This window comes from Pezoporus flaviventris, unplaced genomic scaffold (assembly GCF_033815535.1).
Source record: "Pezoporus flaviventris isolate CSIRO_AGI_PZ_B2104156 unplaced genomic scaffold, CSIRO_AGI_Pfla_v1 ptg000007l, whole genome shotgun sequence".
In the NCBI taxonomy this organism is placed as follows: domain Eukaryota; kingdom Metazoa; phylum Chordata; class Aves; order Psittaciformes; family Psittacidae; genus Pezoporus; species Pezoporus flaviventris.
In genome coordinates this window covers 68107111-68124638 of record NW_026892555.1, presented here as the reverse complement: position 1 = coordinate 68124638, position 17528 = coordinate 68107111, and the positions used below count along the sequence as shown (strand labels likewise).

Sequence of the window (17528 nt, the reverse complement as noted above, 5' to 3'; positions counted from 1 at the left end):
ATACTGGAGGAGGAGCAATTCTGATGTGCTCTTTTGCCTCTGGGGAGCTTGTGCCATGTCAGAGGTGTTGCATGGTACATATGAGGGACCAGCTTTTGCTGGAGCTGTTGAGCTGATTAAAGCTGTCTTAGGCCCTTTGACTTTGCTGTGTGCTGTTTTTTAGAGGGAGAAACACTGGAGGGAAAGGGTAGCAGAGAAACATAAAGAAGAGAAAATTCTACTGTAAGAGTTTTCTGTGGTCATTGCTGTGCTGTGTGTTGCCCATTCCTTGAGGAAGGGCTACATTTCTTCCTGCTTGAACAATGGGCACACTAAGAACCGTTGGGAGGTAAGCTTTAGGGAGAAAAGGGGGATGCGTGTGAGAGGTTGAAATGGTAACTAGGGCCCTTCTAGTTAAGCAGCCTCAGAATAGGGAACCATGACAGCACTGACAACGGAGGTATCTTTCCCTGAAAAAGAGAACGGGAAGAGATAACTACCTTCCTTCCCCCACCCCCCAAACCACAGTGACAACCTGCTTTCAAAGTGAATAATTAGGCTTGTAAACGTTCTGCGGTCTCTACACCAGCTTTTCTGCCAAGGTGTTATTAACAATCAACTTCTGAGGACCAAAAATGTTTACCTATGTTCTTTGTGGATGACTTCTGAGTACCTGCAGCACAATGACTGTAAATGTCATCGAGGCTTCAAAACTTGTGTTTTCCCAGACTCCTGCTCGATTGAAACTCTGCTTGGGGTCCAGAGCTGGCAGCCTGTTTCCCTTCGTTTTCATGTAGTAATCAGCAATGAAAGAGCGTTTCTCTACTAGCAGCCCTTGGGGTTCACCAAAACTAAGCTTATTGTTAAAGGCAAATAATTAGGTAGTACGGAGTAATAATAATAACACAGATCTAAAGGTCTCTCCATTGTGCCAGGAATGTCAGAGTTATAAATCTCCTCCAGTATTTCCTGACTGCTTTTGTGGACAGTGGAAACTATTGCTATGCTGTGCCATTTAAGAACCCAGTGTTAAATATGGAGTTTTAATGGACTGATTAAACTAATAAGTGTCCAGATACACATGTGCTGTCTCTGTAGAATTAAAATAGCAGCAAAGGCATTTTTTAGCTGCCAAGTAAAGAAAAGATTTTTGTTCCTTGGTGAGCTTGACCTTGATTTTTAAATAAGATGTTCTTTTAAGGGCAAGTTACAGCATGCTGCTATTGCACCCACTCAGTTATAAGCACAACCAGCAATGTACATTGTAATGCTTGAGTGTGCTGCAGAAATCTGTATTGACTGCCTGGGAGAGCGGCATGTCCAGACGTCCTGGTTTGTTTGGCTTTGCCCAGGGGTGACCTCTGGATGGCAGCTTCTCTTGAGCCTGTAAACCAGGGTAAAAATCTGGTTGTCACTACTGTCACTTATTTTCAGCATTAAAAAACAGCTGAGTTTTATTGTGCCTTTGTATGTTTTGCCATTGAAGTAGGTGGGGAGAAAATCAAGATTAAGCTCAATCTAGAAACACTCTGTCTCTGCAAGAGATCTCAACCTTGAATAATACATTAGCTCTAGAAGTAGCATACAGAAGTTTCCAAGTACTTAAGAGCTATTAAAGTACTGTGTAGGATTAAAAGCTAGACTTTAAATGGTGTCAGCTAACATAAGAACTTCCGATTTACATTAGCAATGTAAGAAATGTCTTTGCAGTTTTAGTTCATAACATTAGTTCTGTGATGTGGTTTTCTGTGAGAAAGTTCAGTTCTTTGTTAATACAGTTCATAACAAGTTCAGAACGGGGTTAATATGGGAGTTCTGAAAATAAATTTCTTAGCATGTTTCAACCATGATGTGTGCGATAATGGAAAGAACAAATGGACAGAGGGCAAAAAGGCAAGATCAAGAAAAGAGCTGGGATTTAAAGAAGCTTTGTTAAGAAAATATTCATGCATTTGTGGCCAGGAATATGATTGTTTATATCTTCCTAGATGATGTTACAGATAACTTCAACAGGAGTAAAGAAATGGGAATAGGTGTATAAACAGCAATTTTTTCACTGAAGCTAAAACCAACCCTTGTGTATAGTAACAGAGGAAACAAAGAAAACCCCAAACCTAAAAATTTTAGCTGGTTCTAGCCCTGTGGAATGACTGACTCATAAGGTCTGGCACTGTGATGCTCTGCAAGATCCACTTTCAGAAGCAGTGGAGAGGCCAGGTTATCGATTTTATCTGTCACCTCTTAGAAAGAAGGAACTCTGCTGCAATTTTGTTAATTTTCAATAGCTGGATGGTACAGAAGTGGCATTTAATAATGATATCTCATCAGAGAAAACACTGTTCAATATCTTTGGACGTTACAGAGATGGTAATCTCTTCCCTGAGGGTGCACATGCAAGCACTATCTGTAGGAATGTGCTACATGCAAAAGTAGAAGCTTCCAACACTGAGTGTATAAGGGCTCAGCTGAGCTGGTGGTTTTGTGTTCTTGGCAGTCCTGCTTGGTACCTGAGCTCTTGCCTCTATCTAGTGAGGAAACACAGAGAAAGAAGTTTGAGGTAGGTTTTTCTTTTCTTCAGAAATATCACCTAGTGCTTTGTAACAGAATGCTAAACAACTGTTTGTCTCTCCTGGGATCTCTCACTAGACGGTTACTGAAATTTTATTCTTCAGCGGGACATTTACATTGATGGACTTACACCTTTTCAGTGCCCAGGATAGCATAAGTAAGTTGGTAGTCTGCTTTCAGATGGAATGAAAGCAACCACACAGACGTTTAATTTCTCCTTGATGATGATCAGATTTTAACTAGCAATGAGAAAGCTGACTTTCAGCAGTTGACTCTTCCTCATTAGTTGCATCACAGTTCTGTCTGCCATTCACATGCACCCGTTGCCCTATACCGTGTGTTATGTGCACCATGGGTGCTGGTTATGAAGTGCCTGATGAACTTGGGCGGGAAGCCTCCTCAGGAGCTGAAACCTGTGGCAACAGTCTGGTTTTGTCCTGCTTCACCCTCTACATAGGAAACTAAGAAAAGTGTTTATTCTTATTCAGTGCTGCTGTTTTCTCTAAGTTAGTCTTGTGGTAATATACAAAGTAGATAGAGCAGGTTGGGGAAGCAGGTATGTGGGCAAGGAACAGCTTTGAAACTTTTGACATTCTGAGTGGGAAAAATAGACTTTTACCTAAAGTGATATTCATTGTGATGATGTGCAAGAGTTTTTCCCCTTTGGTGCTGTTAATATTATATAGGAAAGATCCCAGGAGAGTATCAGTGCCAATGCTGGCAAGTTTGAGAGGCTTTTGTAGACCTCTTATTTCCCAGAAATCTGTGAAATTTCTGGCTGGTCCATCCCTTTGTAGCCTAAGCCTTTCTTAAGAAATCCAGCAATTTTCCACTTGAAAATAGCTATTGGTAAAATCACACACTACTTTCGTATAAGATTAAGGGTTTGACAAGGGTAGTGGGGAACAAAGAAATTCCAAATTTAGTCTGCTCCATATTTAACCCCCCCTTCCCAGCCCCCTGTTACACAATAGCAAGCTTTAATGCAAGTAGGTTGTTGATATACTTCCAAAAAGAATTCCAGTTAACTGAGAGATGGGATTAAGTGGATTAAATAGCCTCCTCATTTTTCAGTGAAAAGAGAAGAAAAAAAGTTTAGTTGAACGGGCACGTACAAATGCAAACTTAAATGATTTTGGACTAGATTAGCCTTCCAAACGACCTCAGATCGCCTTACAAAGTAACGTGCCCTGTCTTGGCAAGGTTCTGCCTGTTGGGCATGCATGCATGCCAACTTGCACGTGCAGGGCTGTGAGTATGTGGAATTTGCACTGTAGCCACAGCCATTTCAGCAGACTATGACCATGGTCTGGGAGGTAGGCTATCAGTTGGGTAGACCAGCTGAAAGAATATAAAGCAGTGTCCTGTGGCAAGTCTGTTTACATTTGGTGTAAAACTGATGTGTCCTACTCAGCCAGACCCGAGCCCTGGGAGAGCCTGAGAGCTTCCAGTCCACCAGCTCCTACGCAAGCATCTTTGATGGCCTTTTCCATTTTGCCGCTGTTTTCTGATTACTAGGTGTTACCTTTTCCCCGTCAGCACAGACACTTGACATGGTATGAAAACCAGCATCTTCCTGCTTTTGAGTCTTCTCTTGCATTTCTTTTACTAAGAATTTTTAAGTCATTGGCTTTTGCAAACTATATGCAAAGCCTCCCTAATTTACTCTTCCTTATAATGAAAGTTGACTTCTCAACCCTGCTCATCATGTCTTACTTTCATTTTTATGACCCCAAAGGCAGGAAATAGCGGTAAGTTCCACCTTAAGGTCTCTCAGCAGCTGATAAGTCGATGTGTGACAGATAATTACTGGAGTCATGACTGGGATCATCATCACTTGGATGTGGTCAGCATGGCTCCACAGCAAACCTATCTCCATCTGGTCATTTCATGGCATCTTTTATAATTCTTTATGTTGTAAATCTTATTGGTCAATTGTTCAAAAGGCAGCAGTAGTGGAGTTTTTTTTATGTGTTACTAATTTGTCACCTTCATCCAGAAGACCCATTCTGTGGAAAGGCAGAGATACTGCCGTATATTTTTTATCATAATAACAAGGGGAGGGGAGGGTGAAGGATGGGGCAAGATTAGTGGTAGCAAATGAAAATTGTCAGGAATCCTTAAAACTCGGGGGGATGGGGGGCACATTAAGAGGCTGAAGACTAATGCATCCCAGATCTCACTTATGCATTCAGTCTAACTGGTCTTAAGTATGAGCAATGGAGTAATTTTATATTGTGTGTATGTTTTCCCTTTAAAAGCAGACTTGTTGCTGTCTTTGATTTCTATATTAATTTGGAAAGCGTGCACAAATAGTAAAATTTGTTTCATATTTGTTTCAAATTCAAATTAAATCCCTTCACCCCCAACCAAAAATTTGCAAGAGAAAAAAAAAAGGGGGAAGTTAGTGACCTTGTCATGACTGGATCTCATTCTAATCAACAGCCAACTCTTTTTAGCATTGCAAGGAAGTAAAAACAAGAATTAAAACTTTCTCTGATTACCACTGGGATAGCAGTATTCTTCTCTTTTCTCTACCTGCCAGGAAATGCTTCAAAGCAGCCATTAATTCAGGTAGTGTAACTCTTATCTCTTTTTACTGGCTAGCTTGCATCTTTTAATTTACTTAAACACTTGGGCCTGTGTCCCTGCCACCTGATTTTATTCACCTGAGACACACGTCTTTGGAGGGTAGTAAATCATTGCTTCCTGTAGAGCGGCAATGAGGCCTGCCTAAGATAAGAGTTATCTCCTTGCCATAGCCCTCTTCTTACTTTTTCTCCATCTCCATTGACTATGTAGGGTGAATTTGTTTCTAGCCTGGTGTAACAGATTAGATAAGGAATATAAGTACCTAAAATTAGTACCTGTTCTTTTTTTTTTTTAAACTGTAAGTCAACCAACTAAAGCAAAGGTAAAAGGAGAAGACAGTGAAAAAATGAGTTAGCTGCTTAGCCATAGTGGGTACTTAAGGGTTTGCCTAACAATTATGTCTTTGAAAAGTCTGCCATCAAGTAAAGTGATGCTGCACTGTGCACAACCTGTGCAAAAGTTAGCAAACATTTGGAATGTGTTTGGAAGATTAATAACATCATAATTTTCCTCACCCTGTGGACTTTTTCCTTCTCTTCCCCCCCCCCCCCCCCAATAAAGCAGTGCACTAGGGACTCATCAGGTTGTGCATTAGATAATTGAGTTGTTATGCCAACAGGCTGTGCTGAAAGGTGTTACATCAGTGGTTTCTTTTTCATCCCACTGTGCTTTGATCTCATGCTATAAAGCAGAAGATCTAACAGTGGAAACTTTTGAAGATGACAGATGCATTTCGCTAATCCACTTTTCATAATCCGTACGAAAAATGTCTGTCCTTATCAGTCAGGAAAGATTTAATAGCTGTTGTCTCTAGAAAGTCTCATATTATCAGAATAGCAAACTGTGGAATTACTGCTAGGAAATATTTTACTAGCATGATTTGAAATTCATATGCTTTAGAATAGATGAATAGTGGTGCTTCTTTGTTAACCAGGCTTTGTTTGTTGAATTTTCTTCCTAAAATGCAAAACTCGGAAGAAAGCACTGTGCAGTGGTGAATATTTGCTGTCCTTATTGGTGTTAATTGCCCTGCTTTCATTTCATGTTATGGGAATTCACTGAAACAGTCAATCCAAATATATTAATTCCAAATATTATATGGTCCTGAAATAAATAATTAAAAACTCTTGGCTCACAAGGTGTAGAGTATTGTAGCTGATGGAACTTCTGCAGCAATAAGCAGCGTGTAGAATACTGTTTGCAGATTTTGGGGCAATAAAATGTGGTATCTTCTAGGAAAGAACACATGCCTGTGCTTGTCCCTGGATGAAATTCACACTTATATCATCCAGATGAAGTCAGTAAAGTTACTGCAGTTGCCCAGGATTTCATCCAGCACAATCTTGCCCAATATATGTTTCTTTAGTTGAGCTCCCCACGTCTCTGGAAAACCTGGCTTACAGAAAATTGCCAGCAATGTTTAGGATTTTAAAAACTATTTGCCAGGTCTGATTTGCATTTTATCTCTTTTCTTTACAATAGCTTTGGGGCAGATCATGCTCTATGTCGATGGCATGAATGGAGTAATAAATCATAATGAAACCATCCAGTGGCTGTACACACTTATTGGGTCGAAGGTAAGACACTCTCCAAAATTCTCTTTTATATGATTTTGCTGTTTTTTAAATGCATTTTATTTGTATTACATATGCATTTAGGGTAGAAACAGACTGCCTTGAGATTCTAAATGAGTACATAACACTCTTCATAGAAACCAGAGCACACTGAGCTGTTACTTCTTTTTGACCCCTTTTATACTCTTTTGTGCTTTTGGCACATACTCTACTTTTAGAAGCAAATATACCTAACATGCCCTCATTACTGTCTGTGCTGCCATTAGAGTTGACCATGGAACAGATTTTTTTAGTCTTGCAGTTGTCATTCCCAAGACATTCTTTGGAACCATTTTTTTGGGCTGTTTTTTTTTTTCACCTTTCTATTTTATGAATGCAATTCTTTTCTACAGTTTCACCATTCTATACTGGTCAACTTTGTTGAGCACTGAGGGAGGACAATTCAGAGTGACTTCCTCTTTGGAACAGAACAGAGAAGGATAGGCTTCCTTCTTAGACCAGAACAGAATTAGATAGAAGAATTCAGTTGGAAGGGATCCACACCTATGATGTAGTCCAACTGCCTGACCAGTTCGGGGCTGACCAAAAGTCAAAGCATGTTAATCAAGAGCATTGTCCAAATGCCTTTTAAACACTGAGAGGCTTGAGGCATCGTCCACGTGTCTAGGAAGCCTGCTGCAGTGTTTGACCACCCTCTCAGTAAAGAAATGCTTCTTAATGTCTTCTAGAAGACAAAGTCTGGTACCTGTCTACAGGAGAATATTTGTTGGTCCCTGCCTACAAGGAGGCAAAAGCTGAAGATCAGAATATATGCCACTTGAGTTTGTCTTCTCTAGTGCTGCAGTGATTTATATAGTGCACAACCCACTTTGAAGGTCGTCTTTGCTCGAAGTCAAAAAGAAAGCAGAATACAAAATCTGCTGCTGCACCATCTTGGAGGGCCATAGGGCAGGTAAAACCACAAATACACCATTCTCCAGTCTGTTGGCTCTGCAGCTTTAGAAAGTTTAAGGCCTTCAGGGACTGCCGCTGCTCTTGTCACGTAGACCTGCTTGGGATAGATCTGTGGGAACCAATAGACAGAACGTGGTATGTTAGCTATTAGTAGCAGCTCAAAAATTGCTAAGAAATTTCCAGAAATGTTTCCTCAAGTGGCTGAGTAGCAGAAAGTTGCTGTTGGATAGTGTAGTGACATAGATGTGCTGCTGCTCTCCCCCTTTCCCCTGATAGTTTTTATAACACAAGGAGAAAAAAGAGCTTGGTGTCCCAGGGGCCTTTCTTAACCACTAAAGATTTTTTTCTACAATATGCAAACTTCACTGCTGCATCAGATTATCAAGTCAGAGAACAGATGCTGCGATATTGAAAGAACTGATTTATCTTGATTTATGTTCACCTATATTGGTAGAAACATAAAAGTAAGGTAATTACAGTTATGTAACAAGCAAAACAGGAAAAAAAAAAAAAGTGTTGCCATGTCCATGATTATTTTAATTCTCTAATGCACCTAGTGGGAATGGGATGGGAGAGAACCACAACTGCTTTGCTACCTTGTAGATTAAATTCTCTCTAGATTTTCTTGACCAGAGTACTTCAGCTCTTGGGTCCTTAAGCTCCTTTCTCCCTCCCCCACCACCAGTCAGAATGATTATCTCCATGTCCTGACTCAGTGCCTGCAGCTGAGGAATGCAGGCAATGTGCTTTGAATAGTTTGGTTTCAGGTAGCATCAAAGTTGCTTTTTCGTTATTCTTCGACTGTCTTGGAAGAGATCTAAGTCCCCCCAGAAGTTAACCAAATGTATGGCAGGTTTACTGTCAGAGTGTGGTGGGACAGCTGCTTTATGCACTTAAAGGTGGTTTTGACTTTCTGTGAAAAATGAGCCCCTGGAATTTGCAATGCTTCTACAGTCTAATGTGCAGCCCTGCTATGCTGATGCTTTCTCCACAGCAAAAGTGGTGGAACATCATGTTAACACTGCTGAACAAAAAATGAATAGTGAAATTGCCAGTTAAGTTCTGGGATAAGATGCAGGAGGAATACGATAATTTTGCTGCCATGACTGTGACACATGTTTTCTCCCCTTCTCAAAAGCTCTGACAAGTCTTAATATGCTATAATTTGGTACTCAGTTCAAAGATCACTTTGCATGTGTCTGGTAAAACTTTTGTAATCTTGATCTTAAATGACTTGTTTGTTAGTGGGCAGAAGGAGCCTTCTCTGGTATCGTATAGGCACTAGATTAGAAATTTGAAAATAACGGTACTCTTCTTCTGCCATGTTATTTACAGAGAAGAGCATTATCCACACATCCCAGAATCTCTGAGCCACTGCCGGTTCCATGCAAGACACATCCAACCATGTGTGACCGCACCAGTGTTTGCCACTGACCTTACATAGTCTGTCTGTGGACTGCTTTTCAATCATCAATGGTTAATACATCCCTGGAATAAAACATTTACAGCATAATCCCAATTTAAATGTGCATCACTGCTATTTCATCAATAGTTATTTAGGCAGTAATTCATCAGTCTTTCCTTGTTTTACAAAACATTCAAGAATGTACTTAATTATGGGTGTATGGTTTCATGCTGTTGGCTTCCAGTGAACTTTAATACATAATTGAGCTCAGCAGTGTACTGCTGTAGGAGTGCAGAAGAGGGCTACAGCAGGGCCAAGACTCTGACAATCTTATATAAGCTACAAGTTACGTGAATAGGAAATATTTGCATCAACTGATTTTTCTTTTAGCATTCATTGGGAGCATGGGGCATTCATGCAAGATAGTTTGCTTTCTAAAAGATAAATCTAGGAGTCAATGAATGTTAGTTAACAGTGCTTTCAGAATTGCTCTTAATTTTTGCTTTTTTTCTATCTGAAGTGAGTAATCTAACCTGTCCAGGATGTTGCCTTAACTGACATGTTTCAACCTCACAACATCTGGGAAATGATATTTCACCACTTTCTTGGTGTTTCTGCAAGCTGTGTGTTGCTGCTGCTGAAGCTGGAATTAAGTTTTTGTGTTGTATTGCAAGTTATATTTAACCTGGTTGTAAAGGGACCTGAGGCATTTGTTTGCGCTGGCAGCTGGCACCCCATAACCCTGTGGAGGTCTATGGTGGATCACTTGCAGCTAGAGTCTTGGTTTGATAATAATGGCAAGGGCTGTTGGAAAATTTATCTTAATCAAAGCAAGGGACGGCAGGTTAAAGACATACATGCACTAAGCCATATTAAGTCCTTATAATGTATTTTTCATCTGTTAGCATCTGTGAGGTTATATATATATATACTTTCAGATGTGTTGGTATTCCCTCTGCCCTGGTAATAGAAAGCATACAGCACTGTATCAGTGCCGTATCCTCTCCAGGAATAACTACCGAGTGTTTACAAAAAGTGCATTTCTGAACCAAAGATCTTGGAAAAATCCCAGGTATTTTTATCATCTACTAGAGAAGCAAATGTTCATTTGCATCACAAACCTACAGGCTTTTGCCATTCTGCTTCAATCTTCAATGGCACATCTAAGGCATTAAGTAGTCCAAAACTTGAGTGTGGTTTCACCTTTCCCTCCATTTCTGAATGCTACTGATAATGATTATTTTTTCCCATTTGATGATCCAGGCTGTTCTAATTTCCCCCAGGGGAGCTAAAGCCCCTTTTTGGCATTGTATTCAGTGGAAAGTAATCCATTTTCAAAGTGGTGCTCGGTAACCTCAGAAGACAGGGTGGAATGCTGGGCCCAGGCTGATGCAGAGGGGTTGATTAAAGATTCCTATCTCACATATTGTTTTAATTTTTGTTTTCTCCTACTTTGCTTCTGTCTGAATCCTAGATTGCGAGGTTAAATATAAACTTTAACCAGCAAGTTGTTCCTTTAGCCTTGTGTGACTCTTTTGCTTCCTTCACTATTGAAGTAATGACTCTTTGAATGTTTTAAATTGTAATTCAATCAAAAAAAAACAACAAAACTCAACCTCAACAAAAAATATTTCAAAGCAAAAGGAAAAAGTCCTCAACATTGAAACAGAACATGGTTATAGTGGGAGAATTTGTTGGTTTCAAAAGAGAAGTCCAGGAGAGCTGCTTTTCCTACACAGTGCCAGTGACATGTTAAAACACACCTATGGCTGGTAAGTCATTTTGAGAGAATTTTGAAAGAAATAATATTCTTCATCACAAAAAGCCCTGAAGTTGTTTTTACAAGTGAATCATTTAAGGTATGCAGGGATAAATACTTAATTTAAGAACTTGATTATATCTGTCTCCATTTCACAAATCATTTATGCATGTGTTCAATTGAAGTCATAAGTGGAGCAGAGAATACCATATAACTTGAATTTGTGCTCTTCCTCAGGAAATTTCTCACCAAATCTTATGCAAGTGGATTTTAAAGTGGGTCTACAAATACATACCAAATAATGGTTTGTAGTCATGGGGAAAGTTACAAATGTAAAAGGCTCAACAGAAATGAATAGGGCTAAAATAGTAGCAGTAATAATGCTAAAGCCCAAAGCATGTTGGATTAAATCACTTCCAAAACTATACAGTGTACTCTCTTGTTGAGAATCCTGGAAATACAATGTATTTGCATCTCATTAACTTTTCTGGTATTATATTGTGTGTATGGATGACCTAGTCTGAGTTAACATTGCTCGATGATGAGAATGAATATGCAGTCCGATCTTTGTGAGCAGGTGGTTGTGTTGTAGAATTTTTCTGCACTTTATTCCTGGGAGGTTTGGAAGTGATCTAGAAAAAGTGGCCAGTTAGAAGAATTAAGCACCCAGGAAAAATTACACAACTTGGGCACCTACTGTGATTAATTCCACAGGTTGTCGCCTTCTCAATCTGCTGCCTTGATAGTTAAAACTCTTGCATCCTCTGACAAATAAGACCCTACCTACAGCTAGCATACAAGCTATTCAGATCGTATTGTCTCTCTTACCTCAAGCCACAACTCTCGTAAGCCTTTGGTTTTGCTCTGTTTTCAGGTCTTGCCAGGTAGAAATGTCAGTTAGATGTCAGTTTTACAGGCTTTCAGGCTCCTTTGCTTCCTTCAAGGGTTCTGTTTAAAGCTGAGGTCTCTCCTTGAGCCCTAAAGTCAGTGGGGTCCCACCCATGGGCTGTCCTGCGCTTGAGGCCCTGAGCTGTGGGGAAGAGGTACAATTTCTTTGAGTTCAGTGAAACTCTGAACATTCATGTCATGATTCTTAAGTTTAATCTTCTGTGCATTTGGCCACAGAACTGTTGTTATGAAAATGGTTGTGTGAGGAAGAAACAAAATCCGAGATTTACAGTAACTTTCCTACTTCCTGCCTCTCAAGGGCTTGAGCCAATGCTCACCCAGGCTGCCTGAGAGCTTCCGTCCTCTTTCACTCAGAAGCTGTAATGCCGCTGTTGCACGAAGGGAGTTTATTTTGAATTGTATTTAATTAGCACTTTGAAGATAAAGATCAGGATGTTGCAATAAACTTGGAATATGATACGCCAGCCAGTGCAGACTACGTTAAGCACTCCCTTTTGTCTGTCCAAATCAGCAGACAGACTGTTATGAGTGCTGCTGTTCTTCACCAACCTTATTTGTGGGTGAGTTTCAAAGTCAGTCCATCAAACATGAGTTTGCAGCAGTCCAGTCCTGCAGAAATAACTATTCCCATAGCTCCATCTGTTGCATTCACTTCTGAGTATTTTGAAGGGATAAATGAGCTCTCATAGATTAAGGTGATACTAGAAAACACATAGTTCCCCCATATCGTATCAGAGATCTGATTTCAACTCATTTGAAGTAGAGAATGGGAAAATGTAATGATTAACTGCCAACAGAATGGCAAATGTATAGGCCCACCTTTTCACTCAGTCTCATGTGTTCAAATTTGTATGAGTAAATGTTGTGATAGCGATGAGTGAAATATGTCCACACATTTCCAGAAAATACTGTAATCTATACAGACATACAGATTTCTTGTGAAGGAAAGGCCTGAAGAAGGAAAAAAGCAAGTGTTGTACTAGTATTGGGGAGAAGAGGGGGGAGAACATATAAACCAGCCTAAAGTCAGTACTAGCTTTTAGAATTACCTTTGTCTCTCTCATTGCAGTAGTTCAGTGTCACAGATACGTGCTTACCAATGTGAATGATAACAGTTGTGAGTAAATTACTGTGTTCTACTGGGCCCTAGCTAGTAGCTAATAGAAGATAGTATTTTGTATTAGCTACTAATGTTTTCTAACAGGCATTATGTCCAGCATTCCTGTGAGAGGGCACAGTTGGAAAGTTTGTCTCTATTGAGAGATGAGACTGAAGAAAATGAAGCCTACTTTTTCCAGTGTGCTTGAAGCCACCAGTGTGAAAACTTTTTTGACTAGAAAATCAATTGCCTGAAGAAGAAAAATACAAAATTTTCAATCTCAAGTTGTCAGATGGAAAAGAGTGAAGATATATGAAGTAGTCTCTCCAAGGCTAAAAAAGCAGCTGGTTATAATCCAAGCTTACAGTACACAACTGAGATTTTTATGCATATTCTAAACACAGAAATCAGCTTGGCCAGTGTAAAACACATTATGGTCATTTTGCCAAACCTTTTGGGATAGCTGAGTTATCATTTTGCAGAGTAGAAATACCATTAGTCCTAAGTCAGGAGTTAAGTGAGCTGCATTTTGAGAAGTGATTTAAAATTAAAATAAGCAGTTATGTCTAAATATTTTCTGGAAGCACTATTTCATAAACTCAGATGTATAATGCTTCAGTTTGCAGGGTTGCCTGTTTTCTGGGCTCTGTTTCTCTTAGGTGACACAGGGATATATCTTTTCTGGCCGTGGCCGTGGTGATTGGTGGAGGGCATGTGGGCTATTAGAAAGTTTTGATGAAGAACGGGGAAAGCTCTTGTGGTGCATAGTCAGTTGTTGAAATGCCACCAAACTCAAATTTGTTTGCTTAGTGAGGTCAAGTGATGTACTTTGTTTAATCTATTTAATAGTTAAAATAAGTGCATGTGAAAAGTCCAGGTAGTGTTGATGTCCAGTTACATGGTGATTTTAGCACTGCTGCAGAACTGCACAAGTAACTGCCTCTTCATGCAGGCAGCTCCATGTGGCCTGAAGTGGAGGCATCCTGGTGGGAAGCCAGTTGACAATCCTTTCTTGCTCCCCTAAGTCCTGTTCTCCAAGACCAGTACTGCCAAACTCAACAGCTTCTGGCATTGTAAGAAGAGTAAGGAATTCATTTTCAATCTGATGTGATAGTATGCATTATCAGGTACGGCTGTATGTTAAACTAGTGTTTGTGTCAGTCTGTTGGATGACTGACTGTGTGTTATATATTTATATTAATCAGTAAATGGGTGTCAAAGAACAAAGTCATAGGCTCATGTCAGTAACAAATATAATTTGTCCTCTGTCCTCGTATTCCCATTCCCACTGGGCAAGTCCTTCCAGGTACGATCAGCAGAGGTACTTTTGTGCAATAAGGCCTTGAATGATGGGGAGCAGGGCCCATGTATATGCCATGTGCAGTACATGAGATAGATCATTATGAAAACTAAGAAAATGCAGCATAGTGAATGGGTAAGTTTCCAGAAAGTGCCAAGTACTGGTACGTCACCTAGTTGTTATATTGTTCCTCTTCCTTCTGCGTAGTGAGACCAGTATAAGAAACAAACCTGGCATCCGGATCTCCTGAGGCTTAGTTACATGTCCTGATTTTAGACAGAGCTTTTGGTCGTTCTGCTAGCAGAAAGCAAAGGGATGTATACTTGTGTGCGCTGCAGTTCCACTTCTGTAGGAAGAGAGGTGGTGGTCAACCGTTTGCATTCTTCAGTGTATATTAATACTTTGGGGGTTATAACTGTTAAAAAGGTAATTATGGTTAATTTTTACTTACTCTGACAGATTTGAGGAATGTAGGTTTCCTTTCCTTATCTTGTAGGTAGCCTTTCCTGCATTGTTGGTGTGGATCCTTTTTACAGGATTTTGCAGAAACGCAAGTGCAGTCTATGAGGAAACAACAGAAGTTCCACACAGTCTGTTCAAACTTTTGGTTGTGCAAGGATCTCATGCTCCTCTAAAAGTATGAATTGAATCCACTGTGTACTTTGTTTCTGCTGATGTGAGGCATATAGGGTCCATCTTTTTCTGCAGAGCTGTGCTGCTTGATATCTCTCCAGTTTGGTTTTAATACCCTATCTTTTTAAGCTCCTTGAGATAGAAACTGAATTAATGAATACTGCATTGCCTTCTTAAGTTCACTTTAATTTTCTTCTTAAGTCAGTCTCTGTGCTGGTTTCCCGTGTATATAATGCAGTAGTGGAATCCTACCTACAGGAAAGAAAGTGCTATCCAACATTTTTTGCAGAGTCATGTAAACCAGATCCGAGACAGTTCAGCCAACACAGCAGTTAATATACCAGTGTTTTGCTTGTAGCTTAGCCTGGAAGAATGGCCCAGCTAGGGACGGAGTCCATACATTGGGAGATCCAGCCTGAATCCAGCTTCCAGGCACATTCTTGAACGAGTTTCCAAATCCCTTTGTGCCCTGGTCCTTCATCTGGAAAATTGGTATTTAGATTTTAGAGCCCTGAGGGAAGAACATGAGGGAGTGGAAGGACAGATTATATGTGTTGAAGACATACATAGGTGAAAGTTGAACCTAATACTAATTGTTACCATATCTGTCCCTCTGGCATCACTCAAAAATGCTTGTCATTCCTTTATTTAGACATAGTTGTTCTTTAAAGCAACAGCTACTAGCTAAAGGTACTTGGATAACAGTAAAAAATATGCTGTATCAAAAATGGAACCCACCAAAACATATATGATGGCTTCACGTGCAGCAGGTAGTGGACCCCAAGAAACCTTTGAGTTTCAAAAGGGTCATGTTCCTCCCTGGCTTATTGCCCTAAGGCTTATCATGGTTACCTAACAGATTTCATGTTGTTCTCAATTACAGAACTAGTCCTTAGGAAGGAAGATGTCTGTGTGGACTTCAATTACTTTTCGTAAGATCAAGATCAATAGAAAGGTTCTTTGATATGTTTATTCTTCCCCCCTACAGTCCTCTAGTGGCTGTTTATACATATGAAGATTTCAGGATAATTTCCAGGACACCAGCAAGTTCTGTAGCTGGCTCCCAGGATTCACTGAAATGAGTCTTGTCTGGATGTGCTGTGTACTTTCTTTCCATATTCTGATCCTCTTTGATCACAGCAATTGAACAAGGAGTTCAGATGCTTCCTGGTTTTACACCCTGCTCCTCACTCCTCCCGTTTTTCTTTTTGAAGACCATATTAATGAAATAAAAAAATAAAAAATATGGTATTCAGTATAAAAAAATGCTGTTAATACCTCAGCCAGCATGAAGGATTTTTGAGTTTCTTACTAAAAAACAGAACTATAGCAAATGTATGCTTTGTCTTTTTTGATTCCAGCAGCATGTGGCTCCTTTCTTCTTTAGTTTAGTAATTAAAGCATCCTCTCAGAAGCCATTTTTTCTCCACTGCGCTTTAGATTTCACGGTGTGGTTGTCTAAGGATCTTATTGTTGTGATTTTTGGAAGGAAATGCAACACTTTGCTAACTTGCAGTTTGAATGCTTCCCCAGTTGAGCTTTATGTATAACAGCCTTTCCTGCAGAATATAAGTTGAAACAGTGAAATGGGACAAGAAACCCCTGCAGTATTAACATATGGAATTATCTCAGAATTGTTAATTCATGTGGTTCTGTTCACCCTGTTTTACTTTAAATAGAGAGAATAGAATTCTGCTTCATATTTTTTTCTCCTCTCTGTCACCTTCACTCTCTGCGGTTTGCTGTGTTTTACGCTCGGGTCGCTCCTTTTTGTCTTTCTCATTGCAGTCTAGCTTCCCCATATACATGCTCTTCTCCTGTTTGGTGTCTGTTGGGCGGCTCTTCCATGCATAGTGGAACTGTAGAACCCCCCTGTAGTAAGGTTTCTCTGTGACTGTTGGGGAAAGATGTGATAGCCCACCTGAAGATATGTTTGCTTCTAGATCTGCACTGCCTTTTGATTTGGTCAGCTGTGGATCTGATAGTGAGATTTGTGCCAAACTTGCTTACGACCATGATATACTTCAGCTTTTGTTACTGGCCTGCACAATGTCCCTTCTCCTCCCTTCTTATCCCCTTCTATGTGGGAATGCAATGTGAATGTCCAAGTTCAGCTTCTGACAGTGGAACATCTACATTCAGAGCAGAGCATCAGACAGAAAATGTCAGTTCACTAAGTAGAATATGTCAGAGGATAACCTTGCCATTTACTAGGGCGGGTTTTATATAGGAAAGACAAATGCTCAGAGGGTGTCTCAAGGCGTTGGGCTACAGAATCTCAAAACTGAGCACAAGATTTTCCTGATGTCATCACCTGATGTAGTATTACTGCAATTACTCATCTAGGGGATTGTTTTGTTTTTCTTCCCTTTTGCTCAGAAGGGTGGGTTAGGATTAGTCGTCATTTTTGGCTAAACCAACACAGAGTTATGTGGAACAGATGGACATCACCAGACTGCCTTTACCTACAGGTCATTAGCACAGCATGTTTTGACAGGTTTGAATAGTTCAGTGTCAGTCTGAACCAGTTACAACATTATGGATGTTAAAGCACTGATAGCATCCTGCCGTTTCAGTTATTCTCTAGTTCCAGTACAAATATGAAGCCTAAAAAAGCATCCTTCCCATTACCTCCCCTTTCAGAGGGCTGCTTTCTAAAGTTTTTGCAGTAGGTTGTCCTTCCTCATGGAAGTGAGTTGTGTTTTGAAGGAATAAAGGGAGATACTTCACTCAAAGCTTCAGGAGGTTTTAGACTT

General features: G+C 40.0%; 1 protein-coding gene across 13 annotated transcripts in view; it reads left to right on the top strand.

Annotated features, from left to right (window-relative positions):
* Positions 1-17528, top strand: part of FHOD3 (formin homology 2 domain containing 3) — a 373977-nt gene that overhangs the window by 214547 nt on the left and 141902 nt on the right. For all 13 annotated transcript variants that reach the window (XM_061449104.1, XM_061449103.1, XM_061449102.1 and 10 more), the window contains exon 6: positions 6622-6716. In XM_061449104.1, coding sequence (XP_061305088.1) covers positions 6622-6716 — 95 coding nt within the window. The remainder of the gene's footprint in view (positions 1-6621; positions 6717-17528) is intronic.